This window comes from Brachycentrus maculatus, unplaced genomic scaffold (genome assembly GCF_059751285.1).
Source record: "Brachycentrus maculatus isolate JH-2025_06_01 unplaced genomic scaffold, ASM5975128v1 h1tg000049l, whole genome shotgun sequence".
Taxonomy (NCBI): Eukaryota; Metazoa; Arthropoda; class Insecta; order Trichoptera; family Brachycentridae; genus Brachycentrus; species Brachycentrus maculatus.
In genome coordinates, this window is record NW_028280803.1 from 742,501 (window position 1) to 768,416 (window position 25,916).

A 25,916-nucleotide genomic window follows, 5' to 3' on the forward strand; every position below is an offset into this window, starting at 1 on the left:
GGTATTGAGTTTAAAATAAATTATGTTCAAAAAATAATCTTCAACATGAAGCATTTATTGATTGATTTTTTTGATGATGAAGAATATGGAGGACTGGATATTTACATGGTATATAACCTGTCATAGGGCTTGTTAAGTGATCACTTTACGCAGAGCAATATTCATCATTCTATCCACGATTGACAACTTTTTTGGAACTATAAAAAAAATTGTAAAAAATATATATATAAAAATATTTATTCTCGGATCGTTTCTCTTAATTTCCAAATGTAATGGAATGCAAAGTCGATTAAGGATATCTGCTCTCGAATCGGCGGGAATAAAAAGCTCGAAGCCTGACATTAATTTATCCTTGATAGATAAAATCTAGGGATCTGACGCAATGCCCAATTCCCCAGATTATCTAGTCGGCAGAATACAGTATATCCAAAACCAAAGTGGAGAGATGTAGGCCCTTAATAGACGCAAACCTATTATACACATTCGGCTAGGTCAGTGGAATTCCTCACAAACAGACTATATTCTTTATTAAGGTATTTTATTGCCTTCAGTTATCGGTTCTCAGAATCTACTTAAGGGCGTCTACCAAAAAAAAATCTAAATATCAACTCTGAAGCGAAAACTATAGAAAGAGGTACGAAAGCGTCTAGCTACATTTTTATAAACAATTGTTTAAAAATTTGAAATTAAGTTATACTTAGTAAATACCATTATTTCTTTAAATCTATTGTGATACATTTTTTCTATATTTTCTCATTTGTTTATTTTAAATATGCTTCTTACCTAGTGTTTTCTCATTTATTTCTTATAAATGTGCTTCTTGTGCCTAATTATTGTACCTGTTTATTGTTTTTATATTTTGCCATGTATTAGTATTAGTTTTGGTTATTAAAAAAAAACTTTTTTGTTACTTTATTATTTGTGTTCCAGTCTTGTTAACCTTAATTTCATGTCCCAAAATGAGAAATAGAATTTTCTCATCGGGAATATTATATGTATAAGTATATGATTTATGTACATATGTAATATATATTTATTGATTTGGCGCTTAATTTGTAGAACTCTATTTTAATTTATGTATTAATTTTAAATCAAACACAGATTTTTTGAGTCTACTAAGTTGTATTTTATTAAGAAAAACACATAAAAAATTAAATTGTTACAATTGTTTTGCCTTGTTAGGGCATTATCAAACGAAAGTCTTTCGTTTGATAATGCCCTAACAAGGCGAAACAATTGTCACAATATAATTTTTGATGTGTTTTTGTTAATAAAATACAACTTAGTAGACTCAAAAAATCTGTGTTTGATATAAAATTAATACATAAATGTAATATGTTTTGAAATAAATAGATAAATTTAAAATAAAAATACGGGTTTCAATGCATTGCGCATCATTTTCAAACAGCGTATATAAAATGATACGGAATGCATTGAAACATATGTCACATTAGATTTTAAGTAATTATGGTATTTACAAAGTTCACTTTTATGTATTTTAAATAATAAAATACAATTTTATAAACATACAAAATCAGTGTTTGATTTTAATATCTTACACATAAATAAAAATAGAGAAATGGAACTTTTTATATGTATTATATATTTTATTTAATTTTTATTTTATTTGTTCGGGAATTATACAGCTTTACATATAAAAAAAATGATAAAATAAACAAAAGTTACCTTAACAATACTAAACATTACATTACATTATCAAAAACAGTTACGTTAAAAAAAGCCAATTTAACGATTCCATATTTATGTTATAATAACTATTAAAATACATTCAGAGATTAAAAAAGGGTAAAAAAATATACAAATGAAACACCAAATCATTAAACTATTTAAGTATATGGTTTTTACTAAACATTGCGTTTGAAGACACAACTCAAGTTGTGACGTCATAAACTGTAGTCGAACTCGGAGAATCAAGTGAAGCCCAAGACATTACTGATGCGACCACAGCCTGTGGTACAGATTTCACTAAGTCCACTTAGTTCCACCTTCACGATACAATGTTCAACAATGATTATCGGCAAGTTCCAACTCCCAACTTGTTGGCAATAAACACGACTTGACCGAACTTTAATATCGAACCACTCAAACTATACTTAGGCCTTTCTCTAAAGTGACCCTTGAGCGCTCTTCGACCTCAGTTAATAGTTATTTACAGTTAAAATAATAACAATTTCAACGCTGTTAATGTTGCTATAATTAATTAATTAATTAAAATGGTTGAATATTTATATTTATCAAAGCTATTAAATTATTTTGAAGAATATTGATTTTAATTTTTTTTTATAATCTCACCGCTTCCCTGTAGGGGTAAGCGGATAGGAAAAGCACACGTAAAATGGATGAGTGAGTAAATAACAGTAAAATTTGCCAGGTGAGTGTAGTCGGAAAAGGAGCAGAAGACACCATAGAATAATTTGGCATGATCATGTATTTAAAATACTTGAAAGTGGTTGGTTCAGGAGTCTGAATAATTGGCGAGTATGTATGAGAAAATGCATAAATGTGTAAGGACTGTTTGCAATGAGAGACTAGTATGGCGTTCTATTCTTTCTGCCTACCTCAAAGAGAAAGCGGTATGGTTGATTCGTAAAGTATTTTTTTACTGGCGGGATTTGAACCCGCGACATCAGTTTTGCAGTTAACTCGACAACGCTATAAGCTATAGCGATATCGTTAAGGCTATTAGAAAATAATTATAAATTATTATTCTTCTTCTTCTTTTTGTAGATCCTAGGGATCTGTTTGTGCCTTCGCATGTCGCTCTTGGGATGTCGACTCCCAGCCATCCATCTTTTCAGAGGTCATCTTTTCATCCATCCAGCCTTTCCATCTTTTCGGAGGTTTGCCTGGGAGATATAAATTATAATGAAGTAAAAAAAAAAAAAAAAACAAAGTGGTTTAAAACTTTTTCAACACTCGAATATGTGTACAACTTCATATAACTGATCTGTTGTATTCCCAAATAATGAAGAAAAAAATAAACACATACAAATTTCTGAGTATTATAAATTAAATACTTGTATAAGACCACAAATTAAGTTTTATTTCATACGACTAGTTTAAAAAAACTACAGATATTGAACCACAAAACTAGTCGTGCGAAATAAAACTTAATTAGTTGTCTAGTACAAATGTTTAATTTTTAATAATCAACATGTCATTTCACAAATTTAATATCAAATCAAAAAATTATATTTTGGAGCCACTTGGACGATAGATTATTCCAAGAATCGAAGGGTTTGGAACGTTTCAGTTTCGGGCCGATAGGGGATGGTGGCTAGACACTGCCGGGGGTGGGTCGGCGAAGGGCGGAAAAGTGCCGCATGATTGATACCCGCCGCCCTGACCTGAGGCAAAAAACGGATAGCGAGCAAGACCTCAAATGCAAGGAGCAGCACGTCAATAGCAGGCGACAGGAGAAACTGAGAAATTGATGGTGGATCGAACCACTCCTTCGCGAGGTGGAATTTTAATAACGAGAAACGTATGTTGCCAAACAAATATGAAAGTGTTCTTGGATGTTTTCCGCAGATACTTGGTGGCACATATTATAAACTTTATAAAATTAAATAACTTTATTTTAACCAATTTTTTATTAATACGAGTACAATTTAACCTACCGGTTTCAACAAGAACCTTGTCATCATCAGGGTTTATTTAAATTCAAAAACATTAAAATACTCTCACCAAAAACTTCCACACACTCCGTAAAAATCCTAAATGTTAGGTTTTGAAGTGTGTGAATGTTTTTGGTGAGAATATTTTAATATTTTTAATGTTTTAGAATAAAAATAAGCCCAGATGATGACAAGGTTCTTGTCGAAACCGGTAGGTTAAATTGTATTAATAAAAAAGTGGTTAAAACAAAGTTATTTAATGTTATAATGTTTAAAATATGAAAATTGCTGAATTGACAGAATATCCTGACCAAAATAAAATAATTCTTAAAAAAAATTGCGTTAAATGCTGGCAAACATTTAATCCAGACATTTTTTGTGATGTCAAGGATCTTGCATCCCTTATGTCACTGCGACCATTTTAAGTCTAATGTGACTTCCCTCTGTATCACAAATATATTTAGAATATTTTAAGCATTAACTTTGTGGATCATTGTTATATAATTTGGAGAAATAAAGCACGATATTTTTTTTGTAAATGTATGCAGTAATAATTTACAGAAGACAAAAATAGTTAGTGGATACCAAGTTTCGACTAATGATCAGTTTCGCAAAAGATCATGGATATATCCAATTAGAGGCAGAGAGGTATTTCACACAATAACTTCTTATTTGCGAATGCCCGTACAGTGAAAATACCTAGCTGGTGTGCATGCACTCTCGCCGAGTCATTAGTAGCGTGGGGCTGGACCGCCCCCTACCTAAGGGTGTGTAATTGGAGGAAAAATATTATATTTCAGTTCACATACTGAACTCAAATTATAATTATCCCTTCTCTAACGAATCAGAATACAAAAAGACTTTTTGCCATGCAATCAGGATTATAATACGGGGATATATTACATTACAATATGCATATATGGTATGTATGTATGTATGTATATATATATATATATATATATATATATATATATATATATATATATATATATATATATATATATATATATATATATATATATATATATATATATATATATATTTCACTAGAGACATATATTGGTTAGATGAAAGAAGCTTTTTATTGAGCAGAAACTTTTTCATTTGTATGTATGATTCGAATCCTGGATTATAATCACATTCACGAGAAACGCTAGAAAATATCCTTTTCGTTTTATTATTTAAGCTTATAATTTGACCAGTCAATTTATTTATAAAATTTTGAGTGTTTCCAAATACATATTCATAAATCTGGATTATCTTCAATTAAGAGTTATTTTTAATTATTTTTTGACTTCTCAACGTCTTCATCTATGTTAAGATGTCGAAAAAATCAAATGATTTAAAAAATAACTCCTAATTGAAGATAATTCACATCAAGTATTTGGACACACATTAAAAATGTTGTAAAATAAAATAACACCGGATTTAAAAATATAAACGACAGAGTTGGTATATTTCTTTGGTGGTTACTAAATATTTATTGCACTGCAGAATTTTCCTGAAGGAGTATGAATTTACTACTCTGCCAACATCTCGGGGGACTATTGTTGAGGAAAAAAATATGCTATGTGTTTATTCATTTACCATGTTATGTTTTGGCTCTTCTCCAACGCTTTTCTTGATAAATTACCCCCATGTTGTCGTGAAAAACATCTGTATCGCAGGACAATGTCGAAGAATAAAACAATTGAATGTATTTATCTTTCATTCATGAGATAACATGACAAATGACTGGTCAAATAAAAAAACCCTTACCCGCACCCCAATGGTGCATAGGGCACTGCATCATATAAACGCAGTGTTATCTTGATCGTTAACACATGAAAGAAAGGTGATCAGCCCTCCACTTCAGGTACCAGTCCAGGGTAATATTGAATAAATATATGAGTGAAAAAATCACCTATATTAATTAATCCCCCTCTGGGAATCGAACCCGGGACCTCCTGAACGGTAGCCGAACGTGCTGTCCATTACACTGGTCAAATTATAAGCTAAAAAATTGAAAATTATGTTTTCAGGCATCTCCTAGTATATAAAATAATTCTGGATGAATTTTACAAAAAAAAATCATAAGAGTCTCAGCTAAATAAAATACCCGACTCAACCTTAGAGCTGAGAACTCATACATAAAATAACTTGTCAATTAAAGGATACATATACAAGTTCCAAAACTTTGAGTAGTGTGGTTTGCTTGTCAATCTTGAATATAATGGTGAATATTATTAGTTTTTTAAAGTGATCACTTAAACTAGCCTATGATGGATTTAAAGAACTGGGAATGCCCAAAATGCCCATATCCTTCTTCATCTATGTAAAGGTACCTATCAATAAAAATTTATATAAATAGCTTCTATGTGGACAAAATATAGTCCAAATTTTTTAACAAAAATTTGACACAGAAAAATATTGTGAACATATAAAATAATTTTAATTTCATATCATTAAGAAAAAAATCGTAAAAATAACTTTTATATCTCGTAAAAGAAGTTTAAAATGACAATAAATTATTAAATTGGTATAAAAAGTCTAAATAATACCAAGATATAAGATATTTTAAAGTACCTACCTAATGAGACTTATTTTACGTGCGTTTTTCAACACCCTTACAATGTTGGCGCTTTCGTAATTGGCTATTTATTAATGAAGTAGCTACTGCGTCATAGCGTACGTACCCGCGCAATTTCATTCTGTAGTCAGCACGTGGGAATGAGAGCCATCAAGCAAGACAAACGGGTCCATAATGCGAAATTCATCAAGGCAAACACATAACAGGGATTGGTAATGACAGCTAAACCGGGATAGAGATGAGTGGCAGGTGAAATAGTTAATAAATTCCTAAATGTTGTAGCGTTAATCAAACGGGAGGAGGTCGGGAGGGTAGCTCGCCTTCCAGATAGGATCTGACGGGACCGAGCCACGAGCCATGAGGAGCACCCTTAATTACCAGCCCATCATGTGAGTAATGACTACCGCCTTAAACCTTCCCTTCCCGGTGATATGTATTTACTACAACTTAACTTCCATAATGAGATTCTTAAATGATTTTTCAACTCCAAATTGTAATACTAAACAATTTCAACAAAACATCAAATATTTGGGAATCAAATATTTCAATAAACTCCCTAAAGAAATGTCAAAAATTCAATTAAATTCAAACCCTAATCCGCACCCCAATGGTGCATAGGGCACTGCATCATATAAACGTAGTGTTATCTTGATCTTTAATACACGAAGGAAAGGTGATTAGCCTTCTGCTTCAGGTACCAGTCCAGGATAATATTGAATAAATATTAGAGTGAAAAATCACTTATTTAATATTTATTTGACCCCCTAGAGAATCGAGCCCAGGATCTCCAGAACGATAGAGTGCTGACCATTACACTACGGAGGCGTGTTACATAAAAGTATTATAATATAAAGTTATTCATTTGCAGCATGAAAAAAAACAGGATAGAATCACAAATACACAAACGTTTCTCATTGTATGCCTGTGTGCCGCACTTTACGTACACGTGCACGCGGCTTCATACCGAGTCCGACGGTCTCATTTTAGTTATGCACAAGTCGTCGTACAGGGTGGTCGTACCGCTACGTTAGCTATGGCGGCTACTTGCGATGTATTTTAAAAAAAATCTTTTTAGATATATACTAGAGCTAACATTGCAAAAATGAAACATTTCAACTACAACAATGGTCAATATAAGCGTTAATTAAAATTTTTTAAAAAATCACATTTTCACATGGTGTACAAAATACATATCACCGGTGCACGCGAAAGTTTTTAGCACCGTAAGGGAAGGGTTAAATGTAATAGTTAGCTTTCGTGAGCTTGAAGCCGAGACGCGTGGACACAGTTGAGGCAATCAAATCCATGAAGCTTTCAAGGATTTAATGGGTAACCTTCTTTATGAGATTAATTAATATCAAAATTACGTTAATCGTGACAAGAATAGGGCATCCTATATTATGTACTCATTTTGGATAATTTATGTAGCGCTATTTTCGTAACATACTACCTCATGGGCACTTTTCAAGACAAAGATGATTATACTACTACTATTAAAACTACCATCACGCTGTTTCTCCACAGGGTAGGCAGAGAGGATGGAACGTCACACTCTTCTGTCCTGACACACACTCCTCGCTTACTTCACATCCATACATCTAGACACACATGCCCTGCGGTTACGCAGATTTTTGACACCACCAGATTTTAGGTTCTGATTAATTTGATCGTGTCAAGTCTTTAAGGCTGTCCTCGTTCTGTTTTCCCGCTCACATTTGCCACATATATTTTCTTAGTCATTCCCTCGTTATCCATTCGCTTCACATGTCCATACCACCGTAAAGCACCTTTCCTAATGTTTTCAATTATTTCTTGTTCAGCCTTATATTCCTTTCTTTTATCTTCGTTTTTAATTATGTCATTGTCACTGGTACTTCTTCTTCATTCTCTCGTTATCCATTCGCTCTACATGTCCACACAACCTGGATGGTTGTATGATTATGATAATGAACTCAATGAAATTTAAGGCAAATGAAATTGTTTATCGAATAAAATTTATAACTAACTAACTAACTAACTAACCATCACGCCGCTTCCTCGCAGGGGTAGGCAGAGAGAACAGAGCGCCACACCACTCTGTCCTTGCAAACATTCTTCGCCTCTTCCACGTTCATGAATCTCCTCATACATACCCGCCGATTGTTACGACTCCTAACCTGACCACTCTCAAGTATTTGGCATACCTGATCGTGCCATGTTTTTCTCGGTCTTCCTCTGCTTCTTTTCCCAATAAAATTCGCCCCATAAATTTGTTTTACCGTTCTTTCCTCTCTCATTCGTTCTACATGTCCAAACCATCTCAACACACCTTTCTTAATTTTATCGATAATGCTTATCTCAGCTTTGCATTCCTTCCTTATTTCACTATTCGCACATCTATCATACATCGTTTCGTCGCACATTCTTTTGAGAGATCGCATTTCGACTGCATTCAGTCTACTTTCATCCTTCTTTTGCCAACTTCATGTTTCACTTCCATACATTAGAGTTGGAACCAGGACTCCGTTGACAAATAAAATTTATTATGTGTAATAAATAACTCGACACTAGCTAAAACACACGAGATGGGCGAAAAGCCATTAAAAAGAAGAAAAAGATTATGTATAATACATGCATGTATAAAGTTAATATTTTACTTACATAGCCCCGACGTACATGACGTCAGATTTGATGTCCATCAGCATTGTTCTATAGAAGAGTGGTCCACAGGAAAATTCCCGGACGTGATCTGAAAACCAAGAAAAAACGGTTTTAAATTACATACACATTTGAGCTAAGATTATTTTCTTGAATGTTTTTCGCAGACACTTTGTGGAACATTTTATAAACTTTATAAAATAAAACAACTTTGTTTAAACCACTTTTTTATTGGTACGCTTTATCCAACCGGTTTCGACCAGAACCTTGTCATCATCAGGGTTTAAGTACTTTATTCTAAAACATTGAAATACTGTGTTGTTTTTGCGTTTTGAAAAAAAGGTATTGTTCAATTAAAAAAATATATATATATACTAAATAATTTCAAATAGAGAAAAAACATTCAGGTTTTACCTCAAAGATCTGTTGCACTGTAAAAAGTTTTTTTGATCTATGACGTTGTTGAAAGGAGTGAGCTACGTATCTCTATAGATTTAAAGAAACAACGGTATTTACCAAGACAGAATTCTTACTGCTAACATGATAAAGCGACTAGTTACTTTCAGGGGGCCAGTAACTGGACGTTTAACATACTAACGATAGTATTATTAATCTAGAAAGAAAGTTCATCACTCACTTCAAACCTTAATAATAGGTTAAGTGATTCGATCTTAAGCACATTAGTGAGATTGAGTGATTTAGAAGCCTTAATTCTGCTCAATCAGTTTTGTAAGGGCAAAGCGTAGAAAGTGCTGATCATTTAGACAAGCGATAAACTTAGATGTAAGAATAGAGGGTGTTTATTTACATTTTGCCTCCTGTTCGCCATATGGAGCTGACAAATAACATTAATTAATGACATGCAAATCATATCGGAGTAAGGAAAGCTCTGGTGCCACCATTAGCGCTTCATTAGAGATGGTTGAAGCCATTAATCCATTATAAGTGAACAGATGAATGAGTGGGTAGACAGATCACATTTGTTATTGTCAAGCTATCTATTTGCTTGGAACAATTTTAGTTGTGTAGGCAAGCATTATTTGTATATATAAATATATATTAAATACTACTAAAATCACGGCGATGAAAACTAACTTACTAACTTACAAATTAACCATCAAGCCGCTTCCTCGCAGGGGTAGGTAGAGAGAATAGAACGCCAAAAAATATGTTTTTGCAAACGACCTTCGCATCTTCCATAGTCATGGAACTTCTCATACATACCCGCCGATTATTCTGACTCCTAACCCGACCACTTTAAAATATTTGAAATACTTGATTATGACTCATATCTCAGATCAAGTATTCCTTGGTCTTCGTCTGTTTCTAAAAATCAACCACCAAAACCGAAAACTTGGTTGTAGATACCAAAATGAAGTCTATAGTGGTTACAGAATAAGGTGGAAAATCAAGAAAAACAGTGTTAGCAATTTTAACTGCGAAGAAGGTGTAAAAAAGGTATAATGTAAAACGACAAAAAATAAGGGAATTTGGGCAAAGATGTAAATGAAAGAAAGAATTGATTCGAGGAAATATACAATGTGGTTACTGATTTATAATTTTTTACGTATAATCTCAACAAAATAACAACTAAATGGACATATTCTTTTTCCATAGTAGTTCATATGAATAATTTCCAAACATTACCTAATATGCACATTAAACTTCAAAACCGACTTTCAAAAATAGAGAAAGTCTATAATACGTATATTTAGAACATTTAACAAGAATATTACACATTAAAGTATGCTTAATTTACTTACAATTTATGTAATACTATAAAATGTCCGGTATATTACCTACAAAATTAACACTTGAACCTTCAAAACCAACTTTGCAAAGACAGAGAAAGTGTATAATTTATTTAGAACATTTTATAAGAACATAACATATTCAAGTAAGCTTAATTTGTTCATAAATTCTGTAATAGAATAATATGTCCGGTGTATTACCTACCATGCACTTTAACCTTCAAAATTCACTTTACAAGGACAGAGATAATAATTTATGCGGAACATTTAACAAGAACATTACACATTCAAGTAAGCTAAATCTGTTCATTAATTCTGTAATAGAATAATATGTCCGGTGTATTACCTACCATGCACTCTAACCTTCAAAACCAACTTTGCAAAGACAGAGAAAGTGTATAATTTATTTGGAACATTTTACAAGAACATAACACATTCAAGTAAGCTTAATTTGTTCATAAATTCTGTAATAGAATAATATGTCCGGTGTATTACCTACCATGCACTCTAACCTTCAAAACCAACTTTGCAAAGACAGAGAAAGTGTATAATTTATTTGGAACATTTTACAAGAACATAACACATTCAAGTAAGCTTAATTTGTTCATAAATTCTGTAATAGAATAATATGTCCGGTGTATTACCTACCATGCACTTTAACCTTCAAAACTCACTTTACAAAGACAGAGATAATAATTTATGCGGAACATTTAACAAGAACATTACACATTCATGTAAGCTTAATCTGTTCATTAATTATGTAATTGAATAATATGTCCGGTGTATTACCTACCATGCACTTTAACCTTCAAAACCAACTTTGCAAAGACAGAGAAAGTGTATAATTTATTTAGAACATTTTACAAGAACATTACACATTCTAGTAATCTCAATTTGTTCATAATTTATGCAATGGAATAATATGTACGGTGTATTACCTATCATGCACTTTAACCTTCAAAACCAACTTTGCAAAGACAAATAAAGTGTATAATTTAATTAGAAAATTTACAAGAACATTACACATTCTCGTAATCTCAATTTGTTCATAATTTATGTAATGGAATAATATGTACGGTGTATTACCTATCATGCACTTTAACCTTCAAAACCAACTTTGCAAAGACAGAGAAAGTGTATAATTTATTTAGAACATTTTACAAGAACATTACACATTCTAGTAATCTCAATTTGTTCATAATTTATGCAATGGAATAATATGTACGGTGTATTACCTATCATGCACTTTAACCTTCAAAACCAACTTTGCAAAGACAAATAAAGTGTATAATTTAATTAGAAAATTTACAAGAACATTACACATTCTCGTAATCTCAATTTGTTCATAATTTATGTAATGGAATAATATGTACGGTGTATTACCTATCATGCACTTTGACCTTCAAAACCAACTTTGCAAAGACAGAGAAAGTGTATAATTTATTTAGAATATTTTACAAGAACATTACACATTCTAGTAAGCTTAATTGTTCATAAATTATGTAATACAATAAAACGTCCGGTATATTAATTTTAATGACATGTTTTCTTGTGTCCTGGTGTCGCGGTGAGTGAACACGTGGACAGATAAGCTGGCAAAAAAGAATTATGAGGGGAAAAGGTCGGATATGAAAATGGCTATAAAACACACATTTCTAGGTAGGCATTACATCATTTAACAACAGAGGGTTGAATTTAAGATTCTTAATATGCTAAGTTACGTTATTAGGGATTAATTTTAATATATAGTGAAACGCAAGAGGCCTCTTAAATGAAGAATGTTGTGCTTAAAATGGCGTCCAAAAAAGATTATTAAATGTTTAGTGCTTATTTATTAAGAAAAATAAACGTGTGTTCCTGATGTCATAATAATATGTAAATTACTGAAATTTTACGTGAATTTTTTTTCCAGAGATTGATGTGAATTAATAATGTCGCGTATATTTAAATTAGGTGAATTTATTAAGTTTTTTTACACGCGTTCATTAAGCGTTACTTCTATTTCTTCTTGGTATAGGTCTTGTGGCCTGTTTTTAATAGGGATAAGCCTCCTGCTATGTCGATTCCCAGCAGTCGATCTATCTCTTTAGTGGTCTGCCCAGAAGTCTACCTTGAGGATGGCCGTATAGATTTTTTGATCAATAAAAAATGAAACTACTTTATTTTCAAACCACTTTTCCTTGGTACGCGTTTCTAATCGATTTCGACAAGATGTGTACTACATGTTTATTCTTGACGATGACAAGGTTCATGTGGAAACTGTTTGGAGAAATAGCAATAAAAAGAGGTTAAAATCAAAGTAATAAAATGTGCCACAAAGTATCTGCGAAAATCAAGTTTTTTTTTGAACTGTTGTAATATGCATTTTTGGCTCTTCGGCTAAAAAATTTGCCGACCACTGAGCTAGACGTAGATAGCCTGAGGACATTCCCAACACTACGTTGACGGTAGGATGAAGGAGCCTACTTGCACCAATAACTGGCAGTACCTATCTAATTAAATTGCGACCGCCGGACGATTAGGATTACCTTCGCTGGACTTGAGATAATTTTGTTAATAATCTTACCACCTCGAGATGCCGTTTGAGACGATCGATGGGGATCATATTCATAAGTCTTCATATTCAGTTATATATTATATCATAATCACGTCATAACATTAGAAACGACATGATCGATTTATATATAATATATATATATATATATATATATATATATATATATATAAATATAAATATATATATATATATATATATATATATATATATATATATATATATATATATATATATATATATATATATATATATATATATATATATATACATATATACATATATATATATATATATATATATATATATATATATATATATATATATATATATATATATATATATATATATATATATGTATATATATACATATATATATATATATATATATATATATATATATATATATATATATATATATATATATATATATATATATATATATATATATATATAACATAATCATTATTATATATATGTATACCTAGAATATTCACTTCCATGTATACGGATGTAGAGATAGTTGGTTAGTTAGTTTATACCAGGATAAACGATTGTAGTGATCTGCTTTGCCTACTCCTGCAATGAAACAGAGTGATAGTGGCTTAAGTGTTCCTTTGTAATATTATATGTATAACTATGTAAATGCCCTCCGCTTCAGGGATCAGTCCAAGGTAATATTGAATAAATATTACAGTAAAAAAATCACTTATATTTCTTTTACCTCCCCCCCCCCGGGAATTGAACCAGGGACCTCCAGAACGGTGGCCGAGCGTGCTGACCACTGAACTACGGAGGCGGACAAGAACTACAATACAATTCAATATTTAATACTTTGCCAAGAAAAATCACTTATATTATCGCTGATATTCTAGTAAATCTTTTGCATGGTTATTTAAAGAAATACCTTTTTATACATATGTGCACGCCACAGCAGAAATAGCACGCAAATACTTGTAAAAGCCTTCGGTTTGGTTGGAAAAACATATAATGAAAATGACGAGTTTATACTAAAACACAGCGAGTGTTCATTTACTGAGCACGCATATTAAATTGAAACACCAACGTTCAATCGGGAAATAACGTGTAAAAACGAGAAATTTTTCATTAATGATATGGTTTCATATCTTTATTAAAGTATGGAAAATCACAACTACCTAGCTAGCTTCATTCTAAATGGATTTCATTTCCATACTGGCTTGCGGAATCAATAAACCTTACATATATTTTTAAATAGTTTCCCAAAACAGATGAAAATAAATTTGACATGTATTACATCACTCGGTATAAATACTCGTATGGAAATATAATACGGACTCATTTTTTCAGGTTTTATTTTGTCGACAGAGATGGAGGGAGGAAAGGAAAACAAATACATACATTATAATCAGTTGTTCAGGATTTTTCAGGATTTTCAGCTTATTTATTTCTATCGGCAATGGAAAAGGAATTTCACAAAAGTTGATAAGAATAACGAAAATAGTGTTAGCGAGTGTAGTCTTTTCTACTTTGGATTTGGTTATTATAATTATTATTTGAAATGGAAATTTTTAACTAACTAACTAACCATCACGCAGCTTCTCCGCAGGGGTAGGCAGAGAGAATAGAGCGCCACACCAATCTGTCCTTGCAAACATTCTTCGCCTCTTCCACGTTCATGCATCTCCTCATACATACCCGCCGATTGTTACGACTCCTAACCTGACCACTTTCAAGTATTTGGCGTACCTGATCGTGCCATGTTTTTCTCGGTCTTCCTCTGCTTCTTTTCCCACTAACATTCGCCTCATAAATTTGTTTTACCGTTCTTTCCTCACTCATTCGTTCTACATGTCCAAATCATCTCAACACACCTTTCTTAATTTTATCGATAATGCTTATCTCAGCTTTGCATTCCTTCCTTATTTCACTATTCGCACATCTATCATACATCGTTTTGTCGCGCATTCTTCTGAGAGATCGCATTTCGACTGCAATCAGTCTACTTTCATCTTTCTTTGAAAATTTTTAATTTCATTAATTGATCGGCAGTCACTTTGTGTTAATATCTTTTTAATTTAAGATTTACTTATTTTTTGGGAATACATTATAAAAAACAACTATTTGGTTTTATGCCGCGCATTTTTTATTTGACCCGGTCACTGGTCAAATAAAATAAATGTATAAAAAAAACTACATAGTTCTTATTTTATTTTATAAAATTCAGTTCCAATAAGAAATGTCACTGAAAAACTTAAATATTTATAATTAACTTTATTTTTTATTATTTTTTCTTCCGTCGTTTCTCTTCCTAATTTTTATTTGTTTATTATGGTAATTTTAATTTCATTTTATAAAATAATGTTGTAAAACATATCGCTCACTCCTTTCAAGAACGTCATAAATCAAAAATCGACGATTTTCAATTGTGCATGTTTTCGTAATACCCAGAAAATGATATAAATATATATTAGAAAAAGAGGCATATTTTTAACTTAATATTTACCCGCTACAGGGTAGAAAGTGTTGTTTTTTGCATTTTAAAGTAAAGGTATTGTTTGATTATGTTTTAAAATACACTAAATATTTTTCAAATGGAGAAAAAACCTTCAGGTTTTACCTAAAAAGATCTGTTGCACAGTGAAAAGTTCAAAAAGTGGCTTGATATATATTTTTAATACATTGTATCATATTTTTAAACTTTAAAAACGTTCTCCTGAAAAATCGAGTTTTTTGATTTATGACGTTCTTGAAAGGAGTGAGCGATATATGGTTGACTAAGTATTGCACCCACCACTTAGTCAAGCTGGAATAAAGATTTATTATTATTATTATTATTATTACTGTTATTTTTGTTATTATTATTATTATTATTATTAAATAAATAAAAAATAAGAAACAACTTCTACCCCCTCTTCATCCTTCAACGTCCCAAGGACACAAATTTAGACTTCACGTACGGTGTGTGTAAATGATAGGGAACGTATCTAAACACGTGTCACACTGGATTTCAAGAAATAACGACATTTACCAAGTAAAATTAAAAAACGAAAATTTATTTAAATTTTTCAAAAACTTTAATTTAAGTATTGAACTAAGTAGACTCAAATCAGTGCTTGATTTTAATATTTAGAATATAAATATCGAGTTCTACAAATCAATTAAAATATGTAATTTTAGATAATTTTTATGGTGCAGGAGTTGTCACCATGCCATCACGTAAGTAACGATAAATATAACATGGCGTCAATACGATGCAGTGCCCTATGCACCATTGGGGTTAGAAAATATAGTGATTTTCGTATAGTACAATCTCAAGGTCGCTAATACAAGTTAAAGGTATAACATATAATGTTATGTTAAGAAAATCAATTTCCCATGGAGGTAGTTCAAGTACGACCTAAAAATAAATTATGGAAAAATAATTACTGAAATGTGTAGATGTTAATCGTTGAAAGTTTGAAGCGTGTGCGGGAGGTAAAGGCAGTGTTGTGATTGCTGTAGGGCGGGAGGGTGGTTGCGTTGGCTTTCCAGTTCTACATCGGAGTTGAGCATGGAAATATAATATCTGTAATTGGAAACGAAATGAAAATAATTTAATGACAGGGGGAGCAGGGGAATTGCACGTAACGGAGACGCGGTCATTATTAGCGGGAGCCGAGAACTACCTCCCTAATACTTCAAACGAGCTTCCTAAACTTTTTAGATCGGGAACACTTACGAACATAATTTTTAATATTTATTTATTGATTTGGCGTTTGATTTGTAGAGCTCCATTTTAATTTATGTATTAATTTTAAATCAAACACAGATTTTTTGAGTCTACTAAGTTGTATTTTATTAAAAAAAAACACATAAAAAATTATAGTGTTACAATTGTTTCGCCTAGTTAGGGCATTATCAAACGAATGTACAGATCAAATGGACTACGGTCCTTATGTAGCTATACAATTCTAAGTGACAGTTTTAACACGTGCAGCAATAATTTATGGGAGACAACAGTAGCTAATGGGGGATGTAGGTTTTAATTGTTATTTTATTTCATAATATACGGTAGATAATCATAAATATATTCTTTACTAATTTTTTTACAAAAATGTTAATAATATTAGTATATAGCCACTCACCGAGATTTTTATGTCTACCGGTTTCGAGACGTACCCGTCTCTTCGTCAGGACAATCACTAACACAGCATGCAAACAATACCACCCTTCACTACCATAGCACCATTTGCACACTCAAAACTACACAAAATGTCTAACACATGCGATTTTTGGTCGACCCGAAGACCAACACGCACTAAAGTTTTCAACACAGACATGCGTAACGAGCCGAGGTAAAACATGCAAAACCGAGCCGAGGTTAAACATGTTTAACATTGCGTTTTATTTTTATTCATACTTATTTAAATTTATACATATTTATACATATTTATTTTATTTATGTTTATTAAATTAAAAATGGACATATACTTATTACCACAAAGTGACTGCCGCATCATTAAAATGATTTTTTAAAATTCATCATCCGTATTCAAAAAACCTGTTGACATTTCACTTAATAATCTACTTTTTAAAAAAGTTGTGTCATTCCTCACCCCTTGCATCCTAACATATGTAAATGATTAAAATAAATATAAACCCAGACTAGTAACTTCACGCCCAAAAAAATGATAATAAGTAGTTACTTGTAAAACTCTTTATTTATTTCATGCATTTTTTCTATGATTTCATCCGTTCATAAGAAGCGCTATTTTTTTTTAGCTTTAAGCATAAGTGCTTTTTTCCTTTAAACTTGATTTTACTATGGAAATATAAAATTTTTTGTTCTCTGAAAATGTCAAAAAAAAAATCAAATAAAAAATGATTTTTAAAGACAAACTCTTTTAGTTTGTTAGTTGACATTTCACTTAATAATCTACTTATAAAAAAGTTGGGTCATTCCTCACTCCTTGCATCCTAACTAACGTAGATGATCAAAATAAATATAAACCCAGACTAGTAACTTCACGCCCAAAAAAAATGATAATTTGTACCTATTTTGTTAAAAATAATCAAATAAAAAATGATTTTTTAAAACAAACTAAAAGAGTTTGAACACCGCTGGATTCCATTCTTTTATTTTTTGTTTGGTATAATGCTTTTCTTTGAAATCCATCTGATGTCTTATTTGTACGTTTTGTCAACACTTTTAACAGAGTCGTGCTTCAAGAAATGCGATACGATTTGGGATTGTATAAAACACACAATTAAAATAATACATACAAATAAAAACATACGTACAATAAAACATAAACAAACGATTAAATATTAATTTAACAATATACATAGAATGAAAAATATCCTTCTTCTAATCCTTATTTGCTCCGTGGTGTAATGGTTAGCATGTTTAGCTACTGTGATGGAGGTTCCGGGTTCAATTCCCAAGGGGGTAGGGTGACAATAAATATCAATGATTTCACGAAGATAAGATGTAAGTTGTTTTCAGATTCCGTGTCCGAAAGCTTCTTGTAAACCATGAATACCTAATGTAAATCTAATAAGTAATTTACTTGCCTTTGGCGATTTATTTTAAAAATGTATTTTAAGACAAGCGTCGTGGCGTCGTTGGGTAGACGATTACGAAGCTGGCGTCACAGGTTCAATCTTCCTCCTCAAATTCCTACCAATATCAAAGGTAAGGTGATCGTTTCTGCGCTCCGGAATCTTGTGTGTAGTTAATATAGATATACAAATAATATGAATAAAGGACAAAATTGTTTTTGTTGTCCGCCTCCTTAGTGAAATGGTCACCACGCCCGGCTACCGTTCTGGAGGTCCCGGATTCGATTACCAGGGGGGTCAAATAAATAAAAGTGATTTTTTCACTCTAATATTTATTCAATATTATCCTGAAATGGTACCTGAAGCGGAGGGCTGATCACCTTTCCTTCATCTGTTAATGATCAAAATAACACTGCGTTTATATGATGCAGTGCCCTATGCACCATTGGGGTGTGGATAAATGTTTGAATGAATGAATGACGGACAAAATTGTTTTATAGAGAAGAAAAAGGAGTAGAAAATATGAACCTACTTTGTAATTAGGTATTGGTTCAGTGATTTGTTATATGGCCGTAGAAAACAGACAGATGTAAGTATATTTACATTAGATTTTAGGTAAGTATGAAATAAAATGGTGAAAAATGCCTCTAGTCTTAGGGGATTGTGAGGTTATAAGGTACATAATTAGGTAGTGATTGAGTGATTTGTTATATCGTAGTCATACAGGAGAAAGTGACCAACTGCAGTTTTTACAAAAACGTGATTATCAACTATTTGACATCTTACTAGCTTAATACTGCCCTGAAAAAAATCCCAGAGCGATTTTAAATTTGGAAGTATAATATTTTGACTTGTTAAAAATGACTAACTGCATTGATGTTCATTTTCTTTACAAGCAAAAGTGACCAAGTGACAGTTGGACATTATTGCCTGTTGTAACAATTTTCAACGCCATGAAGTTAGTTAAGTTCTGATGAAACATTTGACATTTAAATGTTTCTATAGAAACAAAGTGACTAAATAAGAAGTCAAATAGCCAGTAGGGGTAAATTATTTATCAAAATGTGTAAAAATTAAGAAAGAGTGATCCATATAATGTACATGAATTAAGATTTGACGATATGTTAGATCTCAAATCTTCTTCTAACCCTTATCCGCAACTAATGGTGCATAGGGCACTGCATCTTATTGATGCAGTGTTATCTTGATCGTTACTTACATGAAGGCAAGATGATCAGAGCACCAGAACCAAACATAGATTCTGAATCTGAGTCAGAATAATACTTCTTTACTTTTTGTATATTTAATAAAAAAATGTTATTTAAAAAAAATGTAATGTTACTAGCTAGTTTATTTTCCAAAAAAAAGGTTCTTTCTTAATTTAAATTAATAAAATAAAATGCTTTGAATTAAACTTTTGTATCTATAACTAACGTTTCCAATCTCATTTTAAGAATCAAAAGTGACTATCTGAAAATTTTCCTGGATATTTGCCTGGAAAAAGTGACCAAATTCTTTAAGTAATTTTAAAAACTTTAGGATGATAATTTTCTAAAATATTATTTACTCATTTCAATATAAGCAAACATCTCTTTTCACACAAAAATAATCACAATCGCGAATACATTATTTCATTGTTTTTAATTGATGACAAAAGTGTAAAAACGGTTAAATGGCCCTCCTGAACATTTTACGTTTTGTCAGTTGGTCACTTTCTCCTGTACGACTACGATATGGACATAGAAAAATGTAGATGTAAGAATATTTACTCAGGATTTTAGGTACGCATGTAATGAAATCATAGAAATATGCGTTAAAAAAATCTTGTTGTAATCGAAATGGCCATTAATTTATTAATCTTGAAAGTAATTAAATTATCGTGATGGATTGTATCCCGCCAGTCAAGCAATGGGCTGCTTTAGCGACTTATCTCACTACAAAATCAAGGTAGCATTAGCCAGTCGTTTCTTGATTCGCATTCACTTACTATATAGCGAGAAAAACACAAAAATTATTTCTCAAACCAACGAAAAAGGTTATTAGATTCGTCAAATGGAAGCACGCATCGAAATATAATATAGTAATATTTTTTCTAATTACTTCATGCTGTCAGTGATTTCAAGATAAAACTAGCTCCGTTCTCGGCCGGTAGATGGTGCTGGCGTGGGCCAGAAGGGTGGCTAAATTGGTTTGGGTCTCCGCTATCAGATTACAACCCCAAAAAGCATGCAACATGTCGTGCGCTGATAAGTAAGATACGAGAGTTGTTCAGCGACCACTATAAAAAGTATATATTTATATATATATAAATATATATATATATATATATGTGTGTATATATATATATATGTGTGTATATATATATATATATATATATATATATATATATATATATATATATATATATATATATATATATATATATATATATATATATATATATATATATATATATATATATATATATATATATATATATATATATATATACACACATATATATATATATATATATATATATATATATATATATATATATATATATATACAAATTTGTTGGGATACAGACTTTTTGATTTTTTACTGTTATCTTTTATAAATATATATAAAACCCTTATCCGCACCCCAATGGTGCATAGGGCACTGCTTCATATAAACACAGTGTTATCTTGATCGTTTACATATGAAGGAAAGGTGATCAGCCTTCCGCTTCAGGTATCAGTCCAGGGTAGTATTGAATAAATATTACAGTGAAAAAATCACTTATATTTATTTGACCCCCCCTGGGAATCGAACCCGGGACCTCCAGAACGGTAGCCAAGCGTGCTGACCATTACACTACAGAGGCGGACAAAAACTGTTATCTGTTATCTTATCAAATGTCACTGTTATCTTTACCAAATGGTATATAGGGCACCGCATAGATATAGGGCATTGTGTTGTCTTAGTTGATAATGGACATAGGAGTAAAACATATATGTATATTAATAATATGTATGTTAAAACATATATGTATGTTAATAAACATAGTTGAGCAATGGAGTTATCAGAGTGAAAACTCACTATTACAAATTGAATAGACAAAAGAGACAATAGCAGCAATAGCTAGAGGACTCGGATTCGCATATCCGTACTAAAAAATATTCTTATCCCGCTTACCAGAACACCCACGGTATGAAATGCGTAATATACGACATGCTATTAATGAATGGTCATGCGTGCGTACAAATTTCAAAATAAAGCGAGTGTGTGTTACGAATATTTGTGTAGTTTGAAAAAGGCAAGGGTTTAAATAACTAATTTGGCGGGACATGTTCGAGACGCAGAAAGAAAACTAGTTGACGAGCCTCGCATACAAATTTGGTCATTTGTCCAATTTTAACGCCGGCAGATGTCGAAATATTATGTATTCCGTTAAATAAAGGGACCCGGTCCGACAATGAAATTAAATTATAAAGTAGGCTGTACTTACAAAAGAAAAAAATGAATGTTTCACTTCTATTATTTTCAGAAGTAATGTTATTCCGTGCGTAAGACCTAACAATTTAAAAATCTTAATAAATTTAATAATATTATTTTAAAATAAAATTAAAACGCCAACATCTCTGTCTTGCAAATATTCTTTGCCTCTTCTACATTCATGCATCTTCTCATACATACTCGCCGATTATTTCGACTCCTGACCTTACCGCTTAGAAGCATCTGATCATTGCTGAATCTCAATGCAGTAGTAAAATCTTTTTATATTTTTATTCCTCTTTTTTTGTGTTCGTTAAATACACGGGTATATAAACCATACTTTTAAATTCTTGAATTTAAAAGTATTCTTTCTTACCATTCTGGAAATAAACAAAAAGTACCGTTTTACAACGTTTTGATTTAGGACACCCCCTTATACTTCATTTAAAAACTTATATCATTAAAAATTACGATTTTTGATAAGACGTTTTTAGAAAATATCAAGTGTAATAAATATTCAAGAAAAATACATTTATTTATTCATTTATTGATTCGGGAGTCGCTTTGTGGCAATCCGATTCATTTAAATGGTGCGGAATGTACTGAAACACGTGTAATAATAGATTTTTAGAAATAGTGTGTTTACCAAGTAAAATTCAAATAACAAATTAAATGTTTTTAGTTGTAAAAATGTAAAACTAAAGTTTAAATGGTCCGGGTGTTTGTGATGTATTTTTTACATTTACCTTCCCTATCTTTAATATCCTCCTTGCAGACAAGCCTCTTAAAGTAGAGGCTTTACGGATTATTCCTATAAACAAAACATACACCCTAAAGGGTAAACCCCCCTTTAAGAATCGAACCCGGGGCCTCCAGCACAGTAACTAAACGCACTAACCATTACTCTATAGAGGATAACTAGTATAATTAGGATAACTAGTATCTACCGCCAATTCAATTCGTGTTTCCTATAACTGACTTATTCTTCTTCTTCATGAGCCCTCTGTCGTCCAATGCTAGAAATAGGCCTCTTCCCCTTCTTTCCATTTCCTTCCGTTCAAATGATATGAGCCCGAAATCCAAAACAACCGACTGCAAGTACGAAATCCAATTTAAAAATATACGACACGATTGTTTTAAGTTGTTACGTTGTTACGTTTCCAGCGATTTTAGAAATAATCAAATGCAAATAAGCCCAATCTAATAAACACGCTTCGGAAAATTCATATCTTAAAATCGAACTTTGAAATTTGGAACAGCGAAAGTTCACGTCCCAGACGTAATGTCATTTTACCGGCGCTGTGTCAAATCAGAGCTTTGCTTTTGAGAGAATCGAAGAAATCAGACGAGACTTCGTCGAAATGTACCGACACAAATGTAGCAGAAGCAAAGTTTACTATACTGTGAAAGAGACTTTTTGATGAATCAGCGTGAATTGATTACGCGAACGTATTTAATATCGGTCTAGCTCTAGAATAACGATGACTCAAATATTGAGTTAAGATTTTTTTCGGTTTTATATGGAGTAATAAAGTTAATATTCGCTATATATTTTCTGATTAAAATGCCTAACCGACGATGCATTATTAACGATAATAAAATTGTAAAAAAATATGTGATTTTATATTCATTATTTTTTGTTCGACTTACATTGAAATAACGCAACTAATATAGATGAAAAAAAATATGGAAGTCTGGGCATTTACGGGGCTTACGACTATCATAGTATGGTATAAGTGATCACTTTACACACGTGTAACATTCATCAATTTTACCCATGATTGATAACCACACTACTCAAATTCTTGGATGTTCTATATATGTGATCCAATTTCGAATCATTCTACTTGAATCATTAGAATTTTCACTAGAGACACTTATTGGTGATATGACTTTTTTTATTGAGCAGAAACTCTTTTATTACTATTTGAGGTCCGAATCCTGGATTATAATTACATACACGAGAAAAGCCAGAAAATAGTATTTTCATTTTATTATTTAAGCTTATAATTTGACAAGATAATTCATTTACAACATTTTGAGTGTGTCCAAATACTTGTTCACTAATCTGGATTATCTCCAATTATAGGAGTTATTTTTAATTTTATTTTTTGATATCTCAACTTTTTCCCCGTAAATGCCCAGACTTGCATATTCTTCTTCATCTATGTTGAGATGTCAAATAATAATACAAAAAATAATTGGAGATAATCCAGATTTGTGAATAAGTATTTGGATTCACTGAAAATGTTGGGAATTAAAGTTGTATATTCAGTTGTAGAAAAATATGATTTCATATATAAGGGTGAAGACTGACCGGAGCTTTCGTCGTAACGTAACATGTTACAATGCGAGCATTCAGGCAATCAGTACAACGGGCCGAGCGATCTATCCATAGTTTCGGATGCTCGTCGATGCTCGCCGCGAGCGATGTTACGACGTTATGTTACTACGAAATGCTCCGGTCAGTCTCCACCTTTACGCATTTGTCGAGGGAAGCTGCAACAAATAATTATAAGGGTTGCTGGAATAAGTGTGGCAGGCGAAAAATTAGGGGTTGATTCGCAAATTCGATTTTTACGCTGAAACAAACGCGCCCCATAAAGCCGTCACCGCGCGTCTATTTTATCGACAGTAATAAAACGGCCCAACCCAAACTCCTTCTACTTGTCCTATGGCAGATACGTATGTAGCTATTTTCCCTAACACTGTGATCGATACACTGGCACTGCAAAGGTTTATTTACGAGTTTTTGGGTCAACATTGAAAACAAAAGAATTGAAAGGGCGATATGAGTGGATTTTTTTCTGCCTCGAAGAATTATGTAAAACACATGGGACATGCTTTGACGATAGATACAAAAACATGAAAACATTAATTTAAGAGCGCTTGTGCAGTGCACGATATTTTACCGTCCGGCAGTCCATTTATTATTTTTTTAATAAAAGCGACTACAGTTTAGCGTGATCGAATTAACGCGCACCGTGATCACGCACCGATCCGAAGAAAGACGGCCAAAAGCACAAGCCAATCGAAGCCAATCATCCATTTTTATGATGCTAACCGGACTGCCGGACAGTAAAATTCCGTGTTGTGCACAAGCGCCCTAACTCTCATTCATATTAATATAAAACTAATAAAAAAAACCCTTACTGTACCCCAATGGTGCATAGGGCACTGCTTCATATAAACGCAGTGTTATCTCGATCGTTTACACATGAAGGAAAGGAGATCAGCCCTCCACTTCAGGTACCAGTCCAGTGTAATATTGAATAAATATTAGAGTGAAAAAATCACTTTTATTTATTAAACCCCCCTGGGAATCGAACCCGGGACCTCCAGAACGGTAGCCGAGTATGCTGACCATTACACTACGGAGGCGGACAGCCTACATATGAAACTAAGCAAATAAAATTCACGTGATTCGAAAAAAAAATGTAATCAAGATTTATATTTGTATCGATGTGTACATTTATGAATAATTTATCGGCAATATATATTAACCTAAAATAATAATATTATTTCTTATCCTTTGTAAAAGATTCTGAAAGCAAAATTCTTTAAGAAAATCATCATTGCTTTATTCCATACTATAAAAAATTTTAAATTTATGCAAAACTACTTGTGATGAGACGTCATCACAAGATGTCGCTCATTTAGTGTCAGTATGTCCAATTTTTGAGAAAATACAGTAAAAAATTGAAAACATAATGTGCAAAAGAAGGTACGAAGTGGTATGAAGTATTGTTATAAGATATTGAATCCATTGTGTCTATCATAATGTT

The 25,916-nt window shown here is 31.9% G+C and overlaps 1 protein-coding gene across 1 annotated transcript in view; it reads right to left on the minus strand.

Moving 5' to 3' along the window:
- The window catches only part of LOC148312159 (semaphorin-2A-like), a 425,950-nt gene that overhangs the window by 87,551 nt on the left and 312,483 nt on the right, over positions 1 to 25,916 (minus strand). The window contains exon 2 of the mRNA XM_088277685.1: positions 8,848 to 8,935. Coding sequence (XP_088133811.1) covers positions 8,848 to 8,935 — 88 coding nt within the window. The remainder of the gene's footprint in view (positions 1 to 8,847; positions 8,936 to 25,916) is intronic.